The 20,570-nt window shown below is 37.0% G+C and overlaps 1 protein-coding gene across 1 annotated transcript in view; it reads left to right on the top strand.

The window, feature by feature from the left end:
- Positions 1-20,570, top strand: part of cwc27 (CWC27 spliceosome associated cyclophilin) — a 39,326-nt gene that overhangs the window by 1,452 nt on the left and 17,304 nt on the right. The window contains exons 3-10 of the mRNA XM_084746664.1: positions 821-933; positions 2,596-2,739; positions 2,877-2,975; positions 3,095-3,198; positions 3,534-3,603; positions 4,428-4,507; positions 4,608-4,644; positions 4,749-4,927. Of these exons, the coding sequence (XP_084602790.1) occupies positions 821-933; positions 2,596-2,739; positions 2,877-2,975; positions 3,095-3,198; positions 3,534-3,603; positions 4,428-4,507; positions 4,608-4,644; positions 4,749-4,927 (826 nt within the window). The remainder of the gene's footprint in view (positions 1-820; positions 934-2,595; positions 2,740-2,876; positions 2,976-3,094; positions 3,199-3,533; positions 3,604-4,427; positions 4,508-4,607; positions 4,645-4,748; positions 4,928-20,570) is intronic.

Genomic DNA, 20,570 nt, shown 5'->3' with positions numbered 1-20,570 from the left:
AAATATTGAGTTAATTATAGATTTTCTGAGGTATCCTTTAATTTTAATTCCCTGGCTATAATGATTTTAGCAAATTTAAATGAATATATTACCAAAACACCCTCTGTATTATATTCTAATATTACACTGATGTGCACATTTACACACTTAACATATCAGTCTAAGGAAATGATATTTTATTTTATGATAGTTCTCTCAAGATCTAACCCTTCAGACATCCTGATAAAGTCATTTTATATTTGCTTGTTTATATTGTATTAGTTACAGAAGACTTGTATGAGACAACTGAACTGCAAGCCTGGTTTGACTATCCATCCATTAATCTCATTACATAAAAATGTAGTAAGAATTAATAGATTATTTTTTCTCACAGACCCAGGATTGGGTATTGGTATTTGGCATTAATTGTCAGTAATGCTTTATTTTATGGGTCCATGAATTTCCTGGAAATTAACTGTGTTCGACAATAAGATGCAAATTATTGGGAAAATTATTAATGTTATTGAAAGAAAGGCCCAATTTAAGATTCAGTATTAATTCACCAATGAATTATTATCAGATACATAATTATCCACGTATGTTGACTTTAATGCTTGTCTGCAGACAAATGACTGGCCGTGTACAGACTAAAAGACCAACAATGAGTTGCAGTTAAATAACTGGAACTTTACCAATTGAATACTGTCTCTGTTTTCCTTGTGATTAGTCCCAATTTACATAGTTATTTCCAGGAATCTTCTTGGAAATGATTAGGAAATTGTTTTAAAATTACAGGCCTGTAAAATAAAGTGTTATTGTCTAATATTTCTCTGTTCTCCAGGTTACTATGATGGCACCATATTTCACAGGGTGGTTCATGATTTCATCATTCAGGGGGGAGATCCCACTGGAACAGGGACAGGTGGAGAGTCCATCTACGGCCGGCCGTTCAAGGTCAGACTGATTCTCTGCTTCTTTTTTGATCATCCTGTATAATTAATGTTATAACTCATCATCAAGTATGAATGATAAACTTATCCCTGCGGTAAATCAAACATCATTGGGATAGTTTGGATTTTTGGAGTGTGTTTGTATGAGGTACTTGTCCACAGTCAGTGTATTATCTACAGTAGATGGTGGTCGACACAACCCCAGTTTAGAGAAGCAGCAGGAGTACCAGTGTAGCAAGCTAAGCAATGTACTGCTGTGGACAGGGTCAATAGCAAAATGTGTTCTGCAGGGTTTGTATGTGTGCTGGAAATCATTGCAAGCACTTGAATTTAATGTAGTGTTTTCAAGGTTTGAAAAGTGCTTTGAATTTGGATAAAGTGCTCGAAACTGCTTGAAATTGTAGTTGCATTACTTTCATAATAAATCTTTATTTGACAGAATACTTCACTTTTTAGATCAAGAAATAAGATAGGTCAGACAGAGCCTATTTGATTTTGCCTTTCACACAAAACAAAGATGATGCTGCTGGAGCCTCACTATCCACTCTGCACTGTGTGAACTGTCGGTCTTTGTCGATGTGTTCCCTTGATGGAACAGTGAGTGGGAGGCTAACAGACAACAAGAAAGGTGGTTGCTGTTTCAACAAGTGTTGGCTTTTATTTATTTTTTTTAAAGATTGTATTGAAATTGAAGTTATCTGCCTAGCAATTGAGAGATTTTTTATATTGGCTTAGCCTTGTCACAGAGCATTGGTTCCCAGCCTGAGGGTCCTCAAGGCTTTGTCTGCTTGGACATCATCAAAATTAGATTTGCACATGTGAAATAAAATCACAATTTACACAAACGTCTGTATACACTATTGAAAAGGATACATTTCTTTATCCTCACTCAAAAGTAGTTGTCTACTAGTGCAACACCTCTGTGACCCCACAAGCTCTGTGATCATGAATCATTATTATTCATTTGGATGGAATAAAGTGTGCAAACCTGTTGTGTTTAGTTTCAATGTTTCAGTTTCAATGTTGGCTCATCCAAGAAAAGAGACATTTAGAAAAGGTTCTAAGAATGGAAACAGTCATAATTGATGTTAAACCTTGGATTGAATCACTTATTCTTTACATGTGTGTGGGCATGGGGAGGGGGCTCAGCTTTTCATAAATACAAGTAGGGGGGGCTCCAAGGAGAAAAGGATGGGAGAAGAGAGAAGTGACATATTTTGAAACATGAATCTTTGTTGTGTAGTTATTTAATTTGTCATCCTTCTGCAGAATGATATCATAAAACATAATTTTGGTTGTTTATAGCACAGTTATGTCTAATTTACTGTTTACCACACCTGTAGGGGGGCTAGAAAATACACCCTGAAAATGCTTTAAATAATGCTTTGGAAAAGGTATAGGAACCCTGATTTTAGCCCCCTAAAACGAATTATATCAACTTAAGGGTATAGGCTATATTTATATTAAATATTTTCACTGCTTTTCAATGTGAAACTGTTGTTAAATCAGCCAAACATTATTCTCCCTAAAGCCACCAGACTCGTTTGGTTTGGTGTCTATTTTTAGGCCTCTTTGAGTGGCTAAAACCAAATCATCCCTTTAAGAGAATTTAACTGACATTTGAAATCATCTTTCTGTGTCTGTTTTTTTTTTTTTTTACTTTTAGGATGAGTTTCACTCCAGATTGCGCTTCAACCGGAGAGGTTTGGTTGCTATGGCGAATGCTGGACCACACGATAACGGCAGTCAGTTTTTCTTCACTTTGGGACGAGCAGATGAGCTCAACAATAAACACACCATATTTGGAAAGGTAAATGTTTTCTCTGTATATTAATGTGGGCCACATATCTGACAAAGGACATTACTGCGTTTGTGAAATCCCTCCTTCATGCATGTCTAAATGTGCTCGACCATTTGTGCTTTCTTTTTCAACAATTCACCCTGCAGGTCACAGGAGACACAGTTTATAACATGCTCAGATTAGCAGAAGTTGAATGTGACCATGAGGAAAGACCTTTGAATGCCCACAAGATAAAATCTACTGAGGTATTTTCTTCTTCTTTTGTTTTTTCTTGTTTGAAAACCTTTTAAGAGTAAGTTTAATGTAAAAAATAGTAAGTATTTAATATGTTTAATTAAAAAAAAACTTTTTTCTTCTCTTCCAGGTACTTCATTCTCCTTTTGATGACATCATACCTCGCGAATTAAAGAAAGCCAAAAAGGATAAAGATAAAGAGGACGGAAAAAAATCACAGTCCAAAGCCACAAAGTGAGTTTTCAGTCTTCATCTGTCTTTCTGATCGTAACATTGGCAGGTTTTTGCACTGCAGGTGTTGGAACCCTGTTGATTATTTTGAAGTGTTCTGTTTGTTTTTTGCCTCTTTTGTTCATTTGCCGTCTTCATCATTTTTCACTGCTTCATGTCAGAAATTCCATTAACCATAAAACAATCAGCCTTTACAGCCCAATGTGCTATGACAACAACAACAACCAAAACAGACACTATGATCTCTTTCTTTTTCTTCTGCTTCTGTCTTCTAAATGTGTTTTTAGTACAGCTGTTTAATCGATGCTTCAGTGCCAACATTATGTTCATTTTTGTAGGAACTTCAGTCTGTTGTCGTTCGGAGAGGAAGCTGAAGAGGAAGAGGAGATGGTGAATCAAGTCAGCCAGGTACTCAGCCAGTTTCATAGCTGTAAAATTATTTATATGATATAAATTTATATTATAAAGAGTTCAGTTTCTGTTTCCACCAAGTCATATAAGAAGAATTTGTGTAAATAAGCGCCAACTATACATAGGACGATATGAAAATTTCCCATCAGAATTATCCTGGCTGATTCACAATATCATCCCGATCATCATCAAATTATTCTCAAAATTCTTAAAATGGTGCTATGACTTACTGGAATCACTTTACCTTTGATGTGAGTAAGAAAAATAAATCAGGATATTTACGATTATAGCGATTCATGATTATCCTGATAACGGAAATTCACCACAATCAACTATCGTGATTGTGTGGGTTTTTTTGCAATCTGTAATTAAAATTGTAGCATCAGCTACATTTGATGGTTATAACTATGCAGTTATACCGTCCATACTGAACTACAGTCTTTTAGAATGGAAAGTTGCCTGACAAACCTTTAACAGTAATAATAATAATGATTTTAATAATGATTTTATTTATATAGCTTAAGCACAAAGTGCTTTCCCGATTAAAAGATTTACAGAACGAGACTTAAAAAACAAGAAACCCATAAAATCCCACCCTGTCAGCCATTTGTGGTAAATGGCTTTCAAAATGTAAATGTATGTGTTGGATAACTAGGAGAGATATTACAATACTGCTGTATTGTATTGCTATATACTTTAAATGCCTTTCCAGTAAAATGAAATGGAAATTTTATAAATTGAAGTTGCACTGAAATAAAAAAAAATGTTCCAAATATGTAAAAAATAGAATCAGTTTCTTATCATTGTTGATGTTTCTTCAGACATTTAAGGGAAAAAGCAAAAGCAGCCACGACCTTCTGAAAGACGACCCCAGACTGAGCTCCGTTCCAGCAGTTGATAAGTATGTACAACGACTAATTTATTAATGATTATAAAAGAAACACACTTCTCCTACATTCATAAACTCTCTCCAACATGAACTCATGATTCTACTTTAAAAGGAAAAAGAAGAAGAGGACATCAGGAGATGCAGCTGAGGTAAGTCAGACATACTGTAAATATGAAAAATTTCATCTTTTGCTCTAAAACAAAGTTCCCACAGTTGCATTTCTCCAAGTGTAAATTTTAACATGTTGTTTCAGACAGACGATGAGGTCGATGGTGATGTTGATGATGATGACATGGATGCAGATGAAGAGTACGACTCAGATAAGAGAGAGAAGATGAGAGAACTCATCAGCAAAAAGCTACAGAAAGAAAAAGGCGCAGAGAAAACGACAGAGCCCAGCGAGGAGGAACGAGGGAAGAAGCCCAGCCGCAGGTAAGAATGTACGATTTGAACCCAACTTCCAATCTCTGCAGCAGCTTCTGGCTGACATTAAACTATATCCAACAGATGTCTGCGGTTGGGCCGCCAGCAGCTCCAGCACATTCATAAAATTGTTGTAATGCAGTGTAACAACCTGGTGGGGGAGCTGTTGAACTGTGTAATACAAAGAAAAAGTAACGAACCACTTTGAGTAACCCTGTCCTGGTTAATGAGTACATTTAGATGAGACTAAACTTTTATTTTTCAGATGAGCAGAGTATTTAGTAAATCCACACAGAGAGAACTTGGGCTTTAAACACTTATTCACAACGCTGTTTGTTGATCTCTGAAATGCCAGGAAATACAAAAAATGCAGTTTTACAGAGCGTATTAAATATCTTTTGTCTCACCAGTGGTCTAAGACCCCAAAATATTCCATCTGCTATCAAGTATTGAGAAGTAAGAACTGAAATGCTCATATTTAAGAAGCTGAAACAAGGAATGTTTGCTGTTAGTGCTTGAAAAATGGGTTCTCATTAATATTTGTCAATTAACTTTCTGTCAGTCAACTAATCATTTGAGATGTACATGAGTTATTCTTGACATATCATGACAGAAAACGAAAATGATTCATGTAATATTTAGACACCCTTAAGGCCCAGACACACTGAAAACAGTCATTAATGTGTATTAATTACAGCCTCTCTGCAACAGAAAATCCCTCCAAAACAGTTTTGTCTGTCGGCTCCTCTGATCAGGTTGTGGTTGGATTTCAGAGGCAGTTTGACGTGCAAAGTGAAGTGCATTTTACTGTGTTACTCAAAACACAGTATTTAAGCATCACTTAAATATGGCTCATTTAGCTGTTTACGAGCAGGCAAATTACAAAACTCAAGCTTGTTGACACACGCTGGTTGGCTAGATGGAAATATGTCTTTATCAGGTAAATGACCACCCATCATATTCACAATACTTCTCTTATGTTTCCTTAAATAAGATAGAGATAGATAGATAGAGAAAATGTTAATATTAAGTCATGATTGTAGCTCTTTAAAATCAGTCTAAAGAATATTACCCCTAGCTCAGGGCAATTAATGATGATTATTTTCATTACTGACGTTTGGTTTAATCGATTAATTGTTTTACTCAAAAAATGGTCCAAAGATGATCGGTTTATAATGACGTAAAACAGAGAAAAACAACAAATTTAGCCTTAAAAATGAGACAAATGACAAATCAGTTATCAAAATAAATGCAAAATCAGTGGAGCGCTCCGTTAAAGGGATAGTTCAGATTACTTGAAGTGGGGTTGCATGAAGTGCGTCTTTTTAAAAAGAATCGTCCAGATTCATCAAAGTAACACAACTTAAACTAACAGATCTAGGCAGCGGAAGACCAGCAACTCTCGTGTTCTGTGAGGTGAAAGGACTGTTTTTAAAGTTTTAAAGTACCTTTTTTTTGCTGACCTTGTCTACAGCAATACTTGACATTAGTTTCCGAGTTAGTACTACTACTACAAGGAGTTTTTAACTTGTTATGCCTCTATATGACCTACATAAGCAAACGAGACAATCCAGGCCAGTGAGCTGTTGTTGTCCCTGGGCAAGTGAGCAGTTCTTATTGTTATATCTGAAATGAAACAGTCCTGTCATCATATTTGTTATTCATAGCTAGATAAGTTCTCTGTTGATCCGTTACTCTTGAAGTTTGCAAGCATTAAAATAATCACAACCAAAACGTGCAATCAAAGCTAATATGAATGGGTGTAAAGTAAAAAAAAGGGAAGTTGTTTGTTGTGGGTATGAAGGTGTCCATAGTAACAATTTAGATGGGATAAGAAAGGCTTTAAGAGTCTGGAAACTTTTGGATAAGGTACCTTGAAAGTGCTTGAGATATGCTTGAATTTTACGATTAAAGAGCTGTGCAAACCCTGTACTTGGTCTCCAAAAAATTACCTAGAAATCTTGATAGCATGATTTCATTCATACGGTGCTTTTGAACGTAGCTCCAGTTCCTCCCCGGTTCTCTCCCGTTGAGTCCTGGTGTCTTCATCATCCACCAAAACTTGCAGCTCCGTTTCTGCACACGTCCACACGCTTTCACACATGTACACGCACCACGCACATATCTGACTTGTAGCCCACTGGACCAACATCAGTGGACCTGCTATTTGAAACAGGAATGTTGGCACTCAAACCAAATTACTTACTGTGCTGAAGTCGAAGCAAACAGTACGTCTGTCTGAGCCAACAGTGTGCGAGTGAGATGAAGGTGAGAGTGGAAGGCGATGGTGTGTGAGACAACATTAGTACGAAAATGACCCGAGGAGAACGGAGGGAGCGATTTATCTTTCATCTCTCTTTGATGCCGGCCGGTTATCTCTCCTCCATATCCTCCTAGCAGGTAGCCCTCAACACACATAATCAACATACCCTTCTCTCATTAGTGCTAATGGGATAAGGAGCGGGCCCCCAGTCAGTTGTGTGTGTATGTGCCCTGACTGACAGCCAGCCCAATGCAGGCAGACTGTAGTATATTAAACACAAGCGCAGATTGTTTTGCTACAAGAACTGTAACCCAACACAGTGGTTTGTCTTGGCAGGGAATCAAAGAGCAGGCTGGTAGGTACAGTGTTAGTCCGGGACAAAGGGGGCATTGTTGCAGGGTGAGCTCTGCTCTCCCACCGTTGCTTTGCTTTGAGCTTTCAGCTGCTCTGTGAGCAAGGAGGAACACCAACTGGTATCTAGTCACCTGGGAAAAAGGAGAGAGGATGTTAAAAGCAGCCACTTTTTTTCCTCAGTTCAGTCTGTTTGACTGAGTTTGTGTTGTTTGCTCTTTCAGATGTAAAGCGGAGTAATTTGACATACTTTATTACTCAGGCGACAAGTAAAGAAAGTTTTAAAAAGCAATTAAAGAAGTTACTCTTGGGTTAGGTCCTGCAAAATATATAATTAGTGACTTTTTCCTCTCTTTTGGCTTTGTGAAATATGTAGTTCAAAGCATTTAGTAAGCGTGGTCACAGATACAACTCAGGGTTCAACATTAACCATGATCCTCTGACTTGTGTCCACAAAAAATTACTCTGTGGTCACTAAACCTGCAACAATTAATCAATTAATTGATTATTAAATTAATTGCCAATTATTTTGATAATTAATCAGTTTTCATATTTTTTTTTAAAGAAAGTGTTCTGATTCCAGCTTCTTAAATGTGAATATATCTGGTTTCTTGACTCCTTTATGACCATAAAATGAATATCTTTGGGTTTTGGACAAAACATCTTGGGCTTTGGGAAACAGTGATCAACATTTTTCACCATTATCTGACATTGTATGGATCACAACAACTAATTTATTAAACAAGAAGATAATAATTTTTTTTGCAAACTGTATGATCATGTTTTTTCCAACTGGTGCTCAGAAACGTGATGTTCTTTGTGGTTCTCTCCAGCAACTTGATTGATTCATGGCTCTTTTTTAAATACAGACTTTTTAATATTTAATCTTGGGGCAAGATTTAAAGTATTTTAAAGATGAACAGCTAAAGCCCAAGAGAAGTCATAAGTCATTGGTATTAACGTCCAAGTTGAATAAGAGGTCTGTTGGTTTGGACTTAAGTCTAATGACTCGAGTCCAACACCTCTGGTATGTATTTATGTATACCCAGTAGAGATAAATGGATAAAGTTTTGATTGAGTATTCATGTGTGTGAAAGCATGTGTATTAGGGCTTGGTATCAATTCATATTTCCCGTATCAATTCATATTTCCCAAATCAATTCCATTCACTTCATTAGGTTTCAATCTGATATTGATTCGGGTTAGGGATATTTCAGTTGTAATACCAATTTTACTTGAACATGGAGGAGATTCTCAGAGAACAAATGCTGTAAACACTCTCTAACTTGGTGCATTAGAAAGTATTAATGTTAACCATAAGAATTGACCTCAAAGCAGTAACATTAATAGTTTCCCCTAGCATTGTTTAGGCAGGGGCAGCTCGCCTACAGAATCCCCCGCCCCCTTCGAACAAAGCAAAGTATTTTATTTTCTGATGTGAATTCTTCATTTAGATTTTTATTTTGGATTTTTTTGAAAAATGCAGGTTGTACCACACATCCACAGGAGAAAAGACATATATTAAAGGATCAATTTTGGAATGTTTTGAATTGATATCTGATCATGCCAAGGAGAAGCGATTCCTAATATGTGTACATCATGATCTGAACGTGGACCCCAGGAAGAGTAGCTGTTGCCTTGTAACTGGGGTGGGAAACTCACAGTTCAATTCCAGTTTGATTGACAGAGCTACACCCTAATTATAAAATGATTATTGATGCATCTATATGCATCATTATTTCTACACAAGATTTGATTATCATCATAATGTAATAACATTACGATTACTGACTTTTTGCTTTGATTCGTAATCTTTCAAGAGACTAGCTACATAACTAAGAATCAGTTTTTTTTAAATTGCTCCAAAAATCATCCAAGTAAACAATAATAATTGACAAACAGTATGTACTCTGTGTGAAGGCCAGTTCTTTGGTCTGCATTGTGCTCAGGCCTCCAGCTGGAGGAAAATTCGCAAAGCTGATTGTATCTTTTTTTCCTCAAAGTCAAGGCTGCTGAGACAACCTTGAAATTAGGAGTCTCCCTGAAACCAAAATAGTTTTTACATCAGGTCAAAACTATCTTACGCCGCTCTCCAGCAGCCAGATGATATTCCACTGCACTATTCCATGATTGCAAAATGCTTGGACTTGTTCACATTCATGAGCACGTTGCCAGATAACGGTGCACTGTACCTGAACCAAGAAAAGAGTCACAATCGATCAAAAGAGATTGTATTTATACTCAGTTTGTCTCTCCTCGCTGTGATGTTTGATGTTGTTGGTAAGGCTGGTTAAGCTTTCGTGCTCACAGTTTGACACTTCTTTTATGCTACTATTGATCACGTCTGGTCTTTGCTGTGTTTGAAGTAGGCCTCTTTAGGGGGGTTGCTTCATAAAAGACACTACTGAATGAAGTCCCAAAAGCAGTGTATGTGGTAGTCGCCACTTTTGTTAAACCCGACGGGGCATGACTGGAGAAGCAAAACGCTTCCATATGGCTGTGGGACACAGTGTGAGCAACTTCTGCGAGCAGGGCCTGGCTCCCTCTGCTGTCTCTGGTAATCGCTTTTCAGTTACTGCAGGCTGGAGATAATGACAACGCAGCACTTCCTGTTATTTATATCACTTGTTATCACATACTTATATATGGTGTGTATACAGTATGAACAGAATGAAGAGTGGTTAAAGATAGGTGCTAATAGTGCCATCGAGGTTATCACAGCATCCACATGATGTATCTTTACACTATGTCATTAAAATAATAACTACATTAACTGTGCGTGTAAGTGTGTGTGTGTGTGTGCATGAGAGAGAGAGAGAGAGAGAATAGTGGGAGGAGATGGTTAAAATTATTATCACAATATTATAGTAAGGATATTTCCCAATACCAATAAAAATTTGAGATGTTCCAATTTTCCTTCTCTATACAGGTTCCAATCCCTACATTTAGGCCAATACAGAATACCAGTACAACCACAATGTGTTAAAAATATGTATATTTTAATTCTTATTACTAACAGCTATATAGTACTCACCCTGTATGGGTCTGACATGATTGCTATCATAGTTGTATGACCTGGCTCAAGTAAAAAAAACAAAACAAAAAAGGCATTCAGGATGCTGCTGGGAAGTAACAGGGTCCTGTTTCTGGGCTAATAAATTACGTAATATCAGATCTGTGTACAGACTTGTGTACTTGCTGCTACTCGATCCAGCATTTTGGCCGACTTGGAGGCATTTCCGATACTGGAATTAGCAAACGCATGCAAAATTGCTAAGAAAGAATCAAAGTAATGTTCAAACAAATCATCTGTTGTGCATTATTTTGCATTACATGAGACCAATCTTATGTGTAAAACAAAACTTAAGAACTAGTAATTATTTCGAGGTGTGTGCAAGCAGCGAGTTAAGTAAACTTCATACTCAAAATGTTCAGGAATCGAAAAAAATCTTACACTTAATTACCTTATTAAACTGAAAAATACAACGGCATATCCTCTGAATCCAAGTTTCTCTCTTTTACCAAACTAAAACAGGCTTAATTGCTGTTAACTCGTTGTAAACCCATTTCATTTATAAAACAGAAAAACAAAATAAAACTAACCAAAACCAGCCTGGTTAGTCTTCCCACTGTGCCAGCAATCAGCAACTCTGGTTTGGTCAGAATAAATCCTTAATTCACAGCGCTAGATGTGAAAATATTCACACTGTACAGGCTGTTTTCCTCTTGCTTGGTCATCGCCTCAGCAGGTGTTAATAGTCTCTCCCTGAGCAGTGGCTCAGACATTTAAATTAGCAAAATAACGTGACAACAATTACCCCCAAAAAAAGACAAATTGCTCATCAAACTAGTTGCAGATTCATTTTCTCTCAACTTGTCATTTAACCTGAAACATTTCGTTAGTTTTTAATTACATCTTGCTCTGAATCATTAATTGTACAAAGTTTCTTTGGAACAACGAAATGCCTGGATCAGATATGATTCCACTCAAAGACAGTGAAAAAAAATAATATGGTGTAATTTCTTAGCTTTATGTGTGAATACTGTACCATTATTGTTGTCAGGAATGTAAAATCTTGTCAACTGTGACACATTTTTTGGTGTCAGAGTCCTGTAGCGCTCTGAAAAATCAGTTTGTGCTCCCTCTGGCACCCAAGTGTGTCTTAATTAGAGCTGCCACTAACAATTATACAGTCTTTATAATTGATTAATCTGCTGATTGTTTTCTAGTTAAATCATTTAGACTGTAGAATGTCTGAAACTAGTGAAAAATGTCCAGTACAATTTCCAGGATCCCAAGACATCTTTAAATGTTTTGTTTTTTCCGACCAAGAGTCCAAAAACCAAAGACATTTAGTTTGCAATAATATAAAACAGAGAAAAGCAGAGAAACTGCAGCCAGAAAATGTTTTTGCTTAGAAAATAACTAAAACCATAAATTGATCATTAAAATAGTTTGATATAATAAATGTTTGTCAGTGATTAATAATCTAATCGTTACGGTTCTAGTTTTCATCTTATTGTTTCTGGATTTGGTCTTTTGCCACATTGCTCTTTAAGAAATAATTCTTCCAGCCTTGTGGACAGTGTAACTTAAATGGGACATCAGACACTAATTATCCTGCCCAAGTGGCCGTACCCGGACGCTGCGTCACTCTCTATTAATTGGCTGCACCTGTCTCTTGTCATCGGTCATAACCCAACGCGTTCGCAGGGAAAGGTTGCAGAGATCAAGAAAGCATTCGGCGCTGCTTTTGTGCAGAAAACTGCTTGAGATAATCCAGTTCTTGGCAGCCGGATTGTGTATGTTTTGGAACTGCCAGGTTTACACATCTCTGGCCCACTGTAGCATGTCTGCCCCATATGGGGCACTTGCTCGCTGGAAACAGTTCCAGACAGCGATGCATGTCTAGGATGAGGGGGTTAAGGCTTTTTGAAAATGAATAAAAAACAGCAGAACACCACTTGGACTGTGATCAACGTCAACATTTGGCAGTGTGCACATTTACTGTGTTTTTTACTCTCAAACAAGTACATTTTTTAAGAGGGATAGAAAATTTGCAACTAAATGTAACTGATATAAATGACAAAAGAAGACTTGATATTCTTCAACCCCAATTCCACAAAAGTTGGGATGTTATAGAAAATGTGAATAAAAACAGAATAAACTGGTTTGCAAATCCTTTTTGACCTATATTCAATTGAATATTGTACAAAGACAAAATGATTAATGTTAAAACTGATTAACTTTGTTTTTTGTAAATATACTAGTGTATATATTTGTTAAGACTCAAAGTGGAAAAAGTGTGCTGTCACCTGACGAGTCCACGCTTCAAATTGTTGTTCGTAATCATGGACACTGTGTCAAAGAAGAAAAGAACAATCCAGATTTTTACCAGTGCTAACTTCAAAAGTCAGCATCTGTGAAGGCCCCATTAATGCTGAAAGATGCACACAGGTTTTGGAGCGACATATGCTGCCATCTATGTCATTTTCAGAGACATCTCTGCTTATTTCAGCGAGATCTATCTAAGACGTATTCTGCATGTGTTCCAACAGAGTGGCTTTGTAGTAAAAGAGTTCAGGTACTAGACTGACCTGCCTGCGGTCCAGACCTGTCTCCCATTGAAAATGTGTGATGCATTATGAAGCACAAAATACGACAACAGAGACCCTGAACTGTTGAGCAATGAGGTTGTATGTCAAGCAAGAATTGGAAAGAATTTTTCTTTCACAATCTCAGCAACAAGTGTCCTCAGTTCCCAAACACTTACTGAGTGTTGTTAAAAGAAAAGGTGATTTAAGTAATTCAGAAAAAGTATTTACAATAAACGATAAAGTTTATCAGTTTGAACATTAAATACCATGTCTTTGTACTGTATTCAATTGAAAGTTTTTTTTTTTTACAAACCATTGCATTCTGTTTTTATTTATGTTTTACACAATGAACCAGTTTTGTTTTAATTGTTGTTGTACATGATTTATTACTTTGTTCCATCATGACTAACTAATAGAAGGCCAAAGGATATAGTCGATAATTGCGAGGCAGATAAGCCGCTCTAAAAGAGGAACCTTGGTCCACTGCGTGGGTAATGTGTTGGTCTAGATCACTCTGCAAAGTCATGCAAATTCCTGTGTTGAGGTTGGATTCCTCCACTCCAGCTCACAGTTCTCCTTGGCTTTTGACCAAGCCATGGAGTGCCCCCTGAGGGGAGTTCACCCAGCCATCTTGTTATTCTAGCACATTCATCCACATCACTTGCTCAGCCGTTAGACTGGTGTTGAGTCCACCATAGCAGGGAGAAGCTGCTGCTGCTGCCATCCTTGTGGTGTACTTACTCTAAATAAGACCTAGGTGTTAGATTTTACTCATTGCAATCATACTGCGGCTGTATGTTAACTTAAAACAGTTTGACTTTATCACTTATTACGTTTTTTAAAGTCACTTGAAAGCTGGAAAATGAGAATACAGAGAAATCCAAAAAAGGCAAGCACGCCTGCCCGCTTGTGCATTTTGGAAAACGATTGAATTTTTGATGAACCATACAGTCATCACTGGACTATTTTTAAGGTTGTCGAATTCCTGTGTCAGCCTCAGACTCCTGCCAGACACTGGAGCATTAAATGCAAGGTTCTGAATCATGAGAGAGTTCTTGGTCTCCTGCCAATCACTTCATATGCTTTCTTTATGAAAAGTTAATCATCCACAGCTCTCTGGGTTTCACTTTTTTTGAATTTTCTGAAAGAGTGACAGTAGCTGGCAGCCCCCAAGTGTAGAGCCAAGCCACTGGGACTGGTAGGGGATTCACAAAAAGGACTCATTATAGCTTTGCCCGTTGAGGTCTGTTTATCTGGCAACTAATGACAGCATCTTAGTGGCTTTTCAGTCTTGGCCTAATGTTTTTAAATGATCACCAGAGTCCCCTCTCCTGCTGACACACAGAGATTTGTATTCAATGGATGGATAGACAGATGTGTCGTTTGGAGATAAGGGGCAGATAGTGAGGGCACACTCCACTAACTCCTCCAAATCCTATTTTTCCATCTTTTCTTTCATCCTTCACATGTTGCTATTCACCTACCCTGAATGAAATGTAATTCTTCTTTGAACTTTAGTTATGAATGCTCACTTCACCTTGACCGGATTGCACCAGCTATTCCAAAATCTATTATTTATTAAGCAAAAATACATTTTAAAAAAATCCAATGAATCCAACAATTTTAGTAACTATCAGCTTTGATTTTCTAAATCAGATTGCACTTTGAATTCTTGAAAAACATCTTGGCTTCTAAAGACCTGAATCATGTGTAAACTGTTTGCAAGGAAACATCTGTAGCAACGCCCAATTGAAAGCAATCAGCTGTGTAAACAGGAAGTCACTACTGTAGCATCATAAGCAACAACATAACTAATAAAAATGGCATTTTCCACATATTAAACTTAACTTCTATTCCTTTGTAAATGTAGGTTTTACTTTGTGTAATTTATACACGCATGAATAGAGAAAAACCTGCTTTGCTATAAAACCGATTCTGATGCTGATTTATGACTCGGCTACGTGCCCCACATGATACAGATTTAGACAGATACAGTATATTAATATTGTCCATATGTTGCAGTAAAGAAATGCTAAAGACATGCTGGAAAATCATTGGAACAGTACCATCATTACATAGTTTGTCCACCAGAGAGCACTGGCTGTTTTTTCCACTGTAGAATGTCTTCCTCACAACATATCTTGGTCACAATTCATAAATTACAAAATCTAAGTGGTCTCATAAAAAATGTTTTTGTTATGTTTAAGATTGTAGCTCTGTTTGAGGTTTCTTCCTGTTAAAAGAAGTTTTTCCTCACCACAGTTGTCTCAGTGCTTGCTCTTGGCGGGAACTAATCAAGCTGCAGTGATTAAGAAGTAAATCAATTATTAACTGATTATTACATTAATCGCTAACTATTTCAATATTTGATTAATCGGTGTGAGTAATTTTTTAAGGAAAAAATTCTCAAAATTCTCTGATTTCAGCTTCTTAAATGTGAATATTTTCTGGTTTCTTTATTCCTCTCTAATTGTAAATGGAATATCTTTGGATTATGGACAAAACAAGACATTTTAAGAAGTCATCTTAGACTTTGGGAAGCATTTTCTGACATTTTAAAACATCTATTAATCGATTAATTGTAAAAATAATCAACAGCTTAACTGACTATGAAAATAACCGCTAGTTGGAGCCCTATATGACAACTGCCCTGAGATAACTCTGTAATGATTTGGCACTATACAAATAAAACTAAATTGAATTAATGCTCACGTTAAGACAAAACTATTTGGCCAATATGTCATCATCAGATTTTTTTAAATCTTAAATACTGATAATGGTATCAGCCTAAATAAAAATCTTGAATATATTCTGGCCGTAGCTCAACAAATTGTGATTTATCCAGTCTAGTCAAGAATGTGGTTCTCACATCATTCTTCTTAAGTGTGCAGAAACAAAATAATTTGTAGTGTTGTGATGTGAGGGTCTTGAGAGGAATTTGCTGAGCCTCGAGGTGTGTCTTAACAGGTGTTGTTGGGGCTTTTCCTGTCCTTTCTGGCCTCTTTCTCTTTATTGGCACCGGGGCTGTGGAGCCGATTGTTTGGCTGTTGCCTTGGAAACGTCTCTTGTTTTCCAAGTGGCAGCATGTCAAGGCAGGCAGAAATGATCATTCAGTCCAAAGCGTTCCTCACTGTAGAATATATGCATAGAAAAACCCTCACCTCTCAGTCCTGGTGAAGAGGCTGGACTGTCTTCAAGTGAGAGGATTGCGTCATTCTCGACTCGGTAGTTAAAACACAGAAGTCACGTTAAGAAAGCCTTTCTGAACTGGGCAAGTAGAGGATAAAATGATGCATGAAACAGTGCAGATCTATACTGTTTATAAAGGGGATGTAAAAAAAAAAAACAAAAACACTGCATACAAATACCATATAATATAATTTAATAAAATAGGACAAGCGTATAATGTTCAGTCCTTCTTTTTAGACTCAGGTATTGATTCAGATTATTATTAAGGTCATGAGAGCAATAATCCAATTAAGCATCTACTTGTGACTGCTGTTTTTCTTGCCATTTTAGCAACATGATTTTTGACATATTGCATTATTTTGCAGCATTCACTACTAATACCACAGTAATTTTGTCTGTTCACTTAAAAGCTTATACATGCTCTTGAACTCTACTGGTTCTTACCATTTAACCATTATAAATAGTCGACAGAGCTTCCTGGTTTGAAAAGTGAAGCCAGAATGGAAGTGCCTTAAACTTGCATAATTTGAGTTTGCTAGTAGGGGGCAGGGGGGGACTGGTTGCAAAAAATAGTCCAATTGTATGTAAGCTTATGAGAAAATGACCCTACTTCTCGCTTGATTTTATGACCACTGTAAACATTTCCTATAATTAGTTTATGGCCTCAGCTGCTAGTTTTGAGCCTTCTTCAATACAGCGTGATGTTCATTTTGTAAATTTTGCTATTTAGAATAAATTAGATGATAAAACAGGGCATGCTTTAGGGCATGTCTACCTTGTGATTGACAAGTTCCTACCTCAGGTTCTCAGTCGAATCCAATCAGGATAGAGTAGTAGCAGTTAGGGGTGTCACAATTTAAATATTAAATTGTGAATCAATCAAAATTAGCTTTCAGATTAAAAAAAATCAAAAGCAGAATCTACTTTTCTTCTCCTCACCTTACACTTACTTGTGGTGTCTGGCACTTGTCCGAAGATAAATTCAGCACTTCAGAGGCAACATAGTACAGTGGCTGTTACATCACACTTTATACCATATAGACTATGTTTTTTAAAGAAGAGGTTAAAATATAAATGATTGTTGTCACACCACAAAACCAATGATCTGCTGATCTTTACAAATTAAGACTTGATAGTCTAACAATGGCATAACTATCAGTGCAAAAAAAAAAGAATGTTTAAATGGTAAAATCAATTGAATGGTCACCTTAAAATGGAAAGTCAAATTGAATCATGGATTTGAAAAATCTTGACACCCCTAGTGGCCTTGTGTATCCTCCCCAACTCCCCAACCCACACTCTTGTCCAAATATGTCCATTTTGGTTACCAAAAAAACAAGATGGCAACTTTGGTTTCAAAAGCATCATCCACAAACCAATGAGTCACGGTGAGTTTGCACTTTTGAAGCTTGAGCCATTCTTAGGACTAAAAGTCAGGATCTCTCTGCCTTTTCTGCTTTGACTCTTTTTTGACTCTTTTGTCTTGTTTTGTTTTTCCTTTAAAAAACTGGCAAATATGGCAATTTATTCAACCTCTGTTAACGCTGACAAATAGCCTGCTACTACAGTAATTGATATTTACATTAACGACTAATACAGTGTGTGTAGCTGCCTTTGTAGTAGTCATTTAGACTATTATTATGAGAGGAATTAACATGTAAAATATTTGTAGTGGCTGTTTCACCATGCTCCAAGTTCCGAGGCCAATTAGTCTGCAGAATACTTTGTTTTGACTCTTTTGAATTATGTCTTCTGAAAAGCCAACGAATGCACACTTGAATGAAGCAGATAAACTTTAACAAATATTTATTGAATATTAATTACAGCGTCACAACACATGATCCAGCTTGCATCTCAGTCCAATCCATTATCAGCCTGATGCTCTAATTCACTCCTATGGCGCATATTCCCATTGCATCTTCTCTGCAGATTTCTTATTATTACCACATTTTCCCCAAACTTTTTGCTCACGTGCACTGAATTGCATTATGGCAAAATCACCTGGCGTAAACAACAATATAACTGTGCTCTAACGCTTACACAGAATAATACAAAGAGAAACTTTAGCATAATTCAATAATTTAAATATTAGAACACAAATAGCTTGTCATAACAGCAAATTTACCAAAAATGTCTCAAAATCATGATGAGAGTTAAACTAACCTAACAAAGTTGCAAGTAAGAGTCGACAAGAGTCAAATGTACACAGCCGCTGACTTGACAGGCTTCATTTTCATGTTATTTTGCCCATTTATAGTAATTATGGAACATTTTAAATAGAAGGTAAACTGGCTGTGTTTACATTTGATGGATGTCTGTATGCTTCTTGGATCCAGGTAGACTAGTCAAAACATTATATCAAGTTTACCAACTCTACTTTTCCTCTTGTGTAAAATTGTGTATTGAAGCTATGGTCTCTGAATTATTATATTATTTTGCCCACCTCTGGATTGTCACATCTGAGTAGCATTACCATACTGTATTTAAATAGCGTGTCTCAGAAAAGAGGTTTGTTGTCATTGCTTCTAGACAGAGCTGAGCAGGCGACTTCTTCACACAGGCCAAGTCTGACTCTGCCAAGCAGTTCTGCTCTTGGCAACTCAGTTTGGACTCAGCTGCAACATTTTTTCTTCAGGAAAAAAAAAAGAGAACTAACAACTGTATGTCTGACTGATTCCTCATGTGTATCCTCGGGAGCAGCAGGGAATCTAACGAGGACGAGACATGACATCAAGTCAGCCACAGCTCTTAATAACTGCCAAGGCACTTAAAGTTAAAATATCACTCAGTTTGATGCCTCAATGCTTTGCCACAGACGATGTCAGGGAATTAAACAAAGGTAACGTGAGTGTTGGAGCACTAGAAACAGAAGAATGAAAGTTCCAGATAAAAGAGAAGAAAAGGATATAAATGAATGTCAGTGCGGAGAAGCAGATGTAAGAAACAAAGGCTGCTATTGTTTGGTCTGGAGATGCCTCACATGTTTCTAGGCCAGGGGCCCAGACTGTGCAGCTTACCTGTGCTTTGTGGCTCTGCAAGAGAATGGGACAAAAACAGGGCTGTCAGGCAGTACAAAAATATTATCATTTCCTAACATAACATATCTGCTGTGCAACTGGCAGTAGTCTCAATCATGTGAAAGGGAACAATAATCAGCATTGCTTGGCCCCGGTTCAGTCTTCTTCTAGCATTTAGCCTTGCATGAGCTGGGCTTCGGGCCACCTGCCAAAAAGGACGCTACCTTGAGTCAAGGAAGCAAGGATGTGCCTTGGCCTGCCTCTGTCATCCAGTTAAACAGTTTATAAGGGTTGCTGGACATGAGCAGTGCCTGTAATACTTAATGTTGTGCCACTTGAGGAAAGGAAGTATAAAGTTTTTCATTACTTGCACCGCAAACAGAATTTGACAGTTGTGTATGTCATGTGACACGACATTTATGTGGTTTATTGCGCACAATGTGCAATAATATCACATGGCTTTCATCCAAGGTGTTGTACTCTGCTTTACATACATATTCACAGCGTGCATCTACTTATACAGAGGTGACTCCAGTCAGACTCAAACTCAGACTAACAACAGAACATTTTTGACTTGAAATGGGACTTGTTTTTCTTGATTGGGAACATGTCGGTCCTGACTTGGGCATTGATTTGGGAGTCAGTCTTGACATGGGACTTCACTAGGGACTTGAAGGTTTTGAAATTGGATTTAATGTTGTACTTGTTGGTTTTGACTTAGGACCTGCCACTCCTGTCTTGGGACTTGACTTGGGACTTTGTGATCATAACTTGGAATTTGGTTTGGGGCTTTTTGCTCTTGACTTGGAACTTTTTCCTGCACCAGATAAATCTGTTTTATTAGCACTATTGAGTGATTGCTTTTTAATCAGTTAAAATTTACACTTTTAATGATTGAATGATAATTAGACATCTCAAAATAAGAAACACATTGACATTTTTCTCGCTGCTTGAGTCTGTTCAACCTCAACGCCCCTTCTGGTGCTTTCCAGGAGCCTGTAGGGGAGAACAATTACTGCATTAAGGCTCCATCAAATTTATTGGAGTAACACAAGCTTTTAATGTACATTCTTCATTCTGACACGTGTACAGAGTGTTTTATGTTTGTTTTATATACCTAAATAATTAGCCATGAGCATTAAATTTTGAGAAACATAAAGTTTCAGAACAATTGATGTTTGTTTGTGAAGACCAGTAATGTTGAGAGTATTGATATCATTTTTTAAAATGATGT

This window comes from Lutjanus erythropterus, chromosome 20 (assembly GCF_056507025.1).
Source record: "Lutjanus erythropterus isolate fLutEry1 chromosome 20, fLutEry1.hap2, whole genome shotgun sequence".
NCBI classification, from domain to species: Eukaryota; Metazoa; Chordata; class Actinopteri; order Lutjaniformes; family Lutjanidae; genus Lutjanus; species Lutjanus erythropterus.
This window is presented reverse-complemented; position numbering and strand designations above follow the sequence as displayed.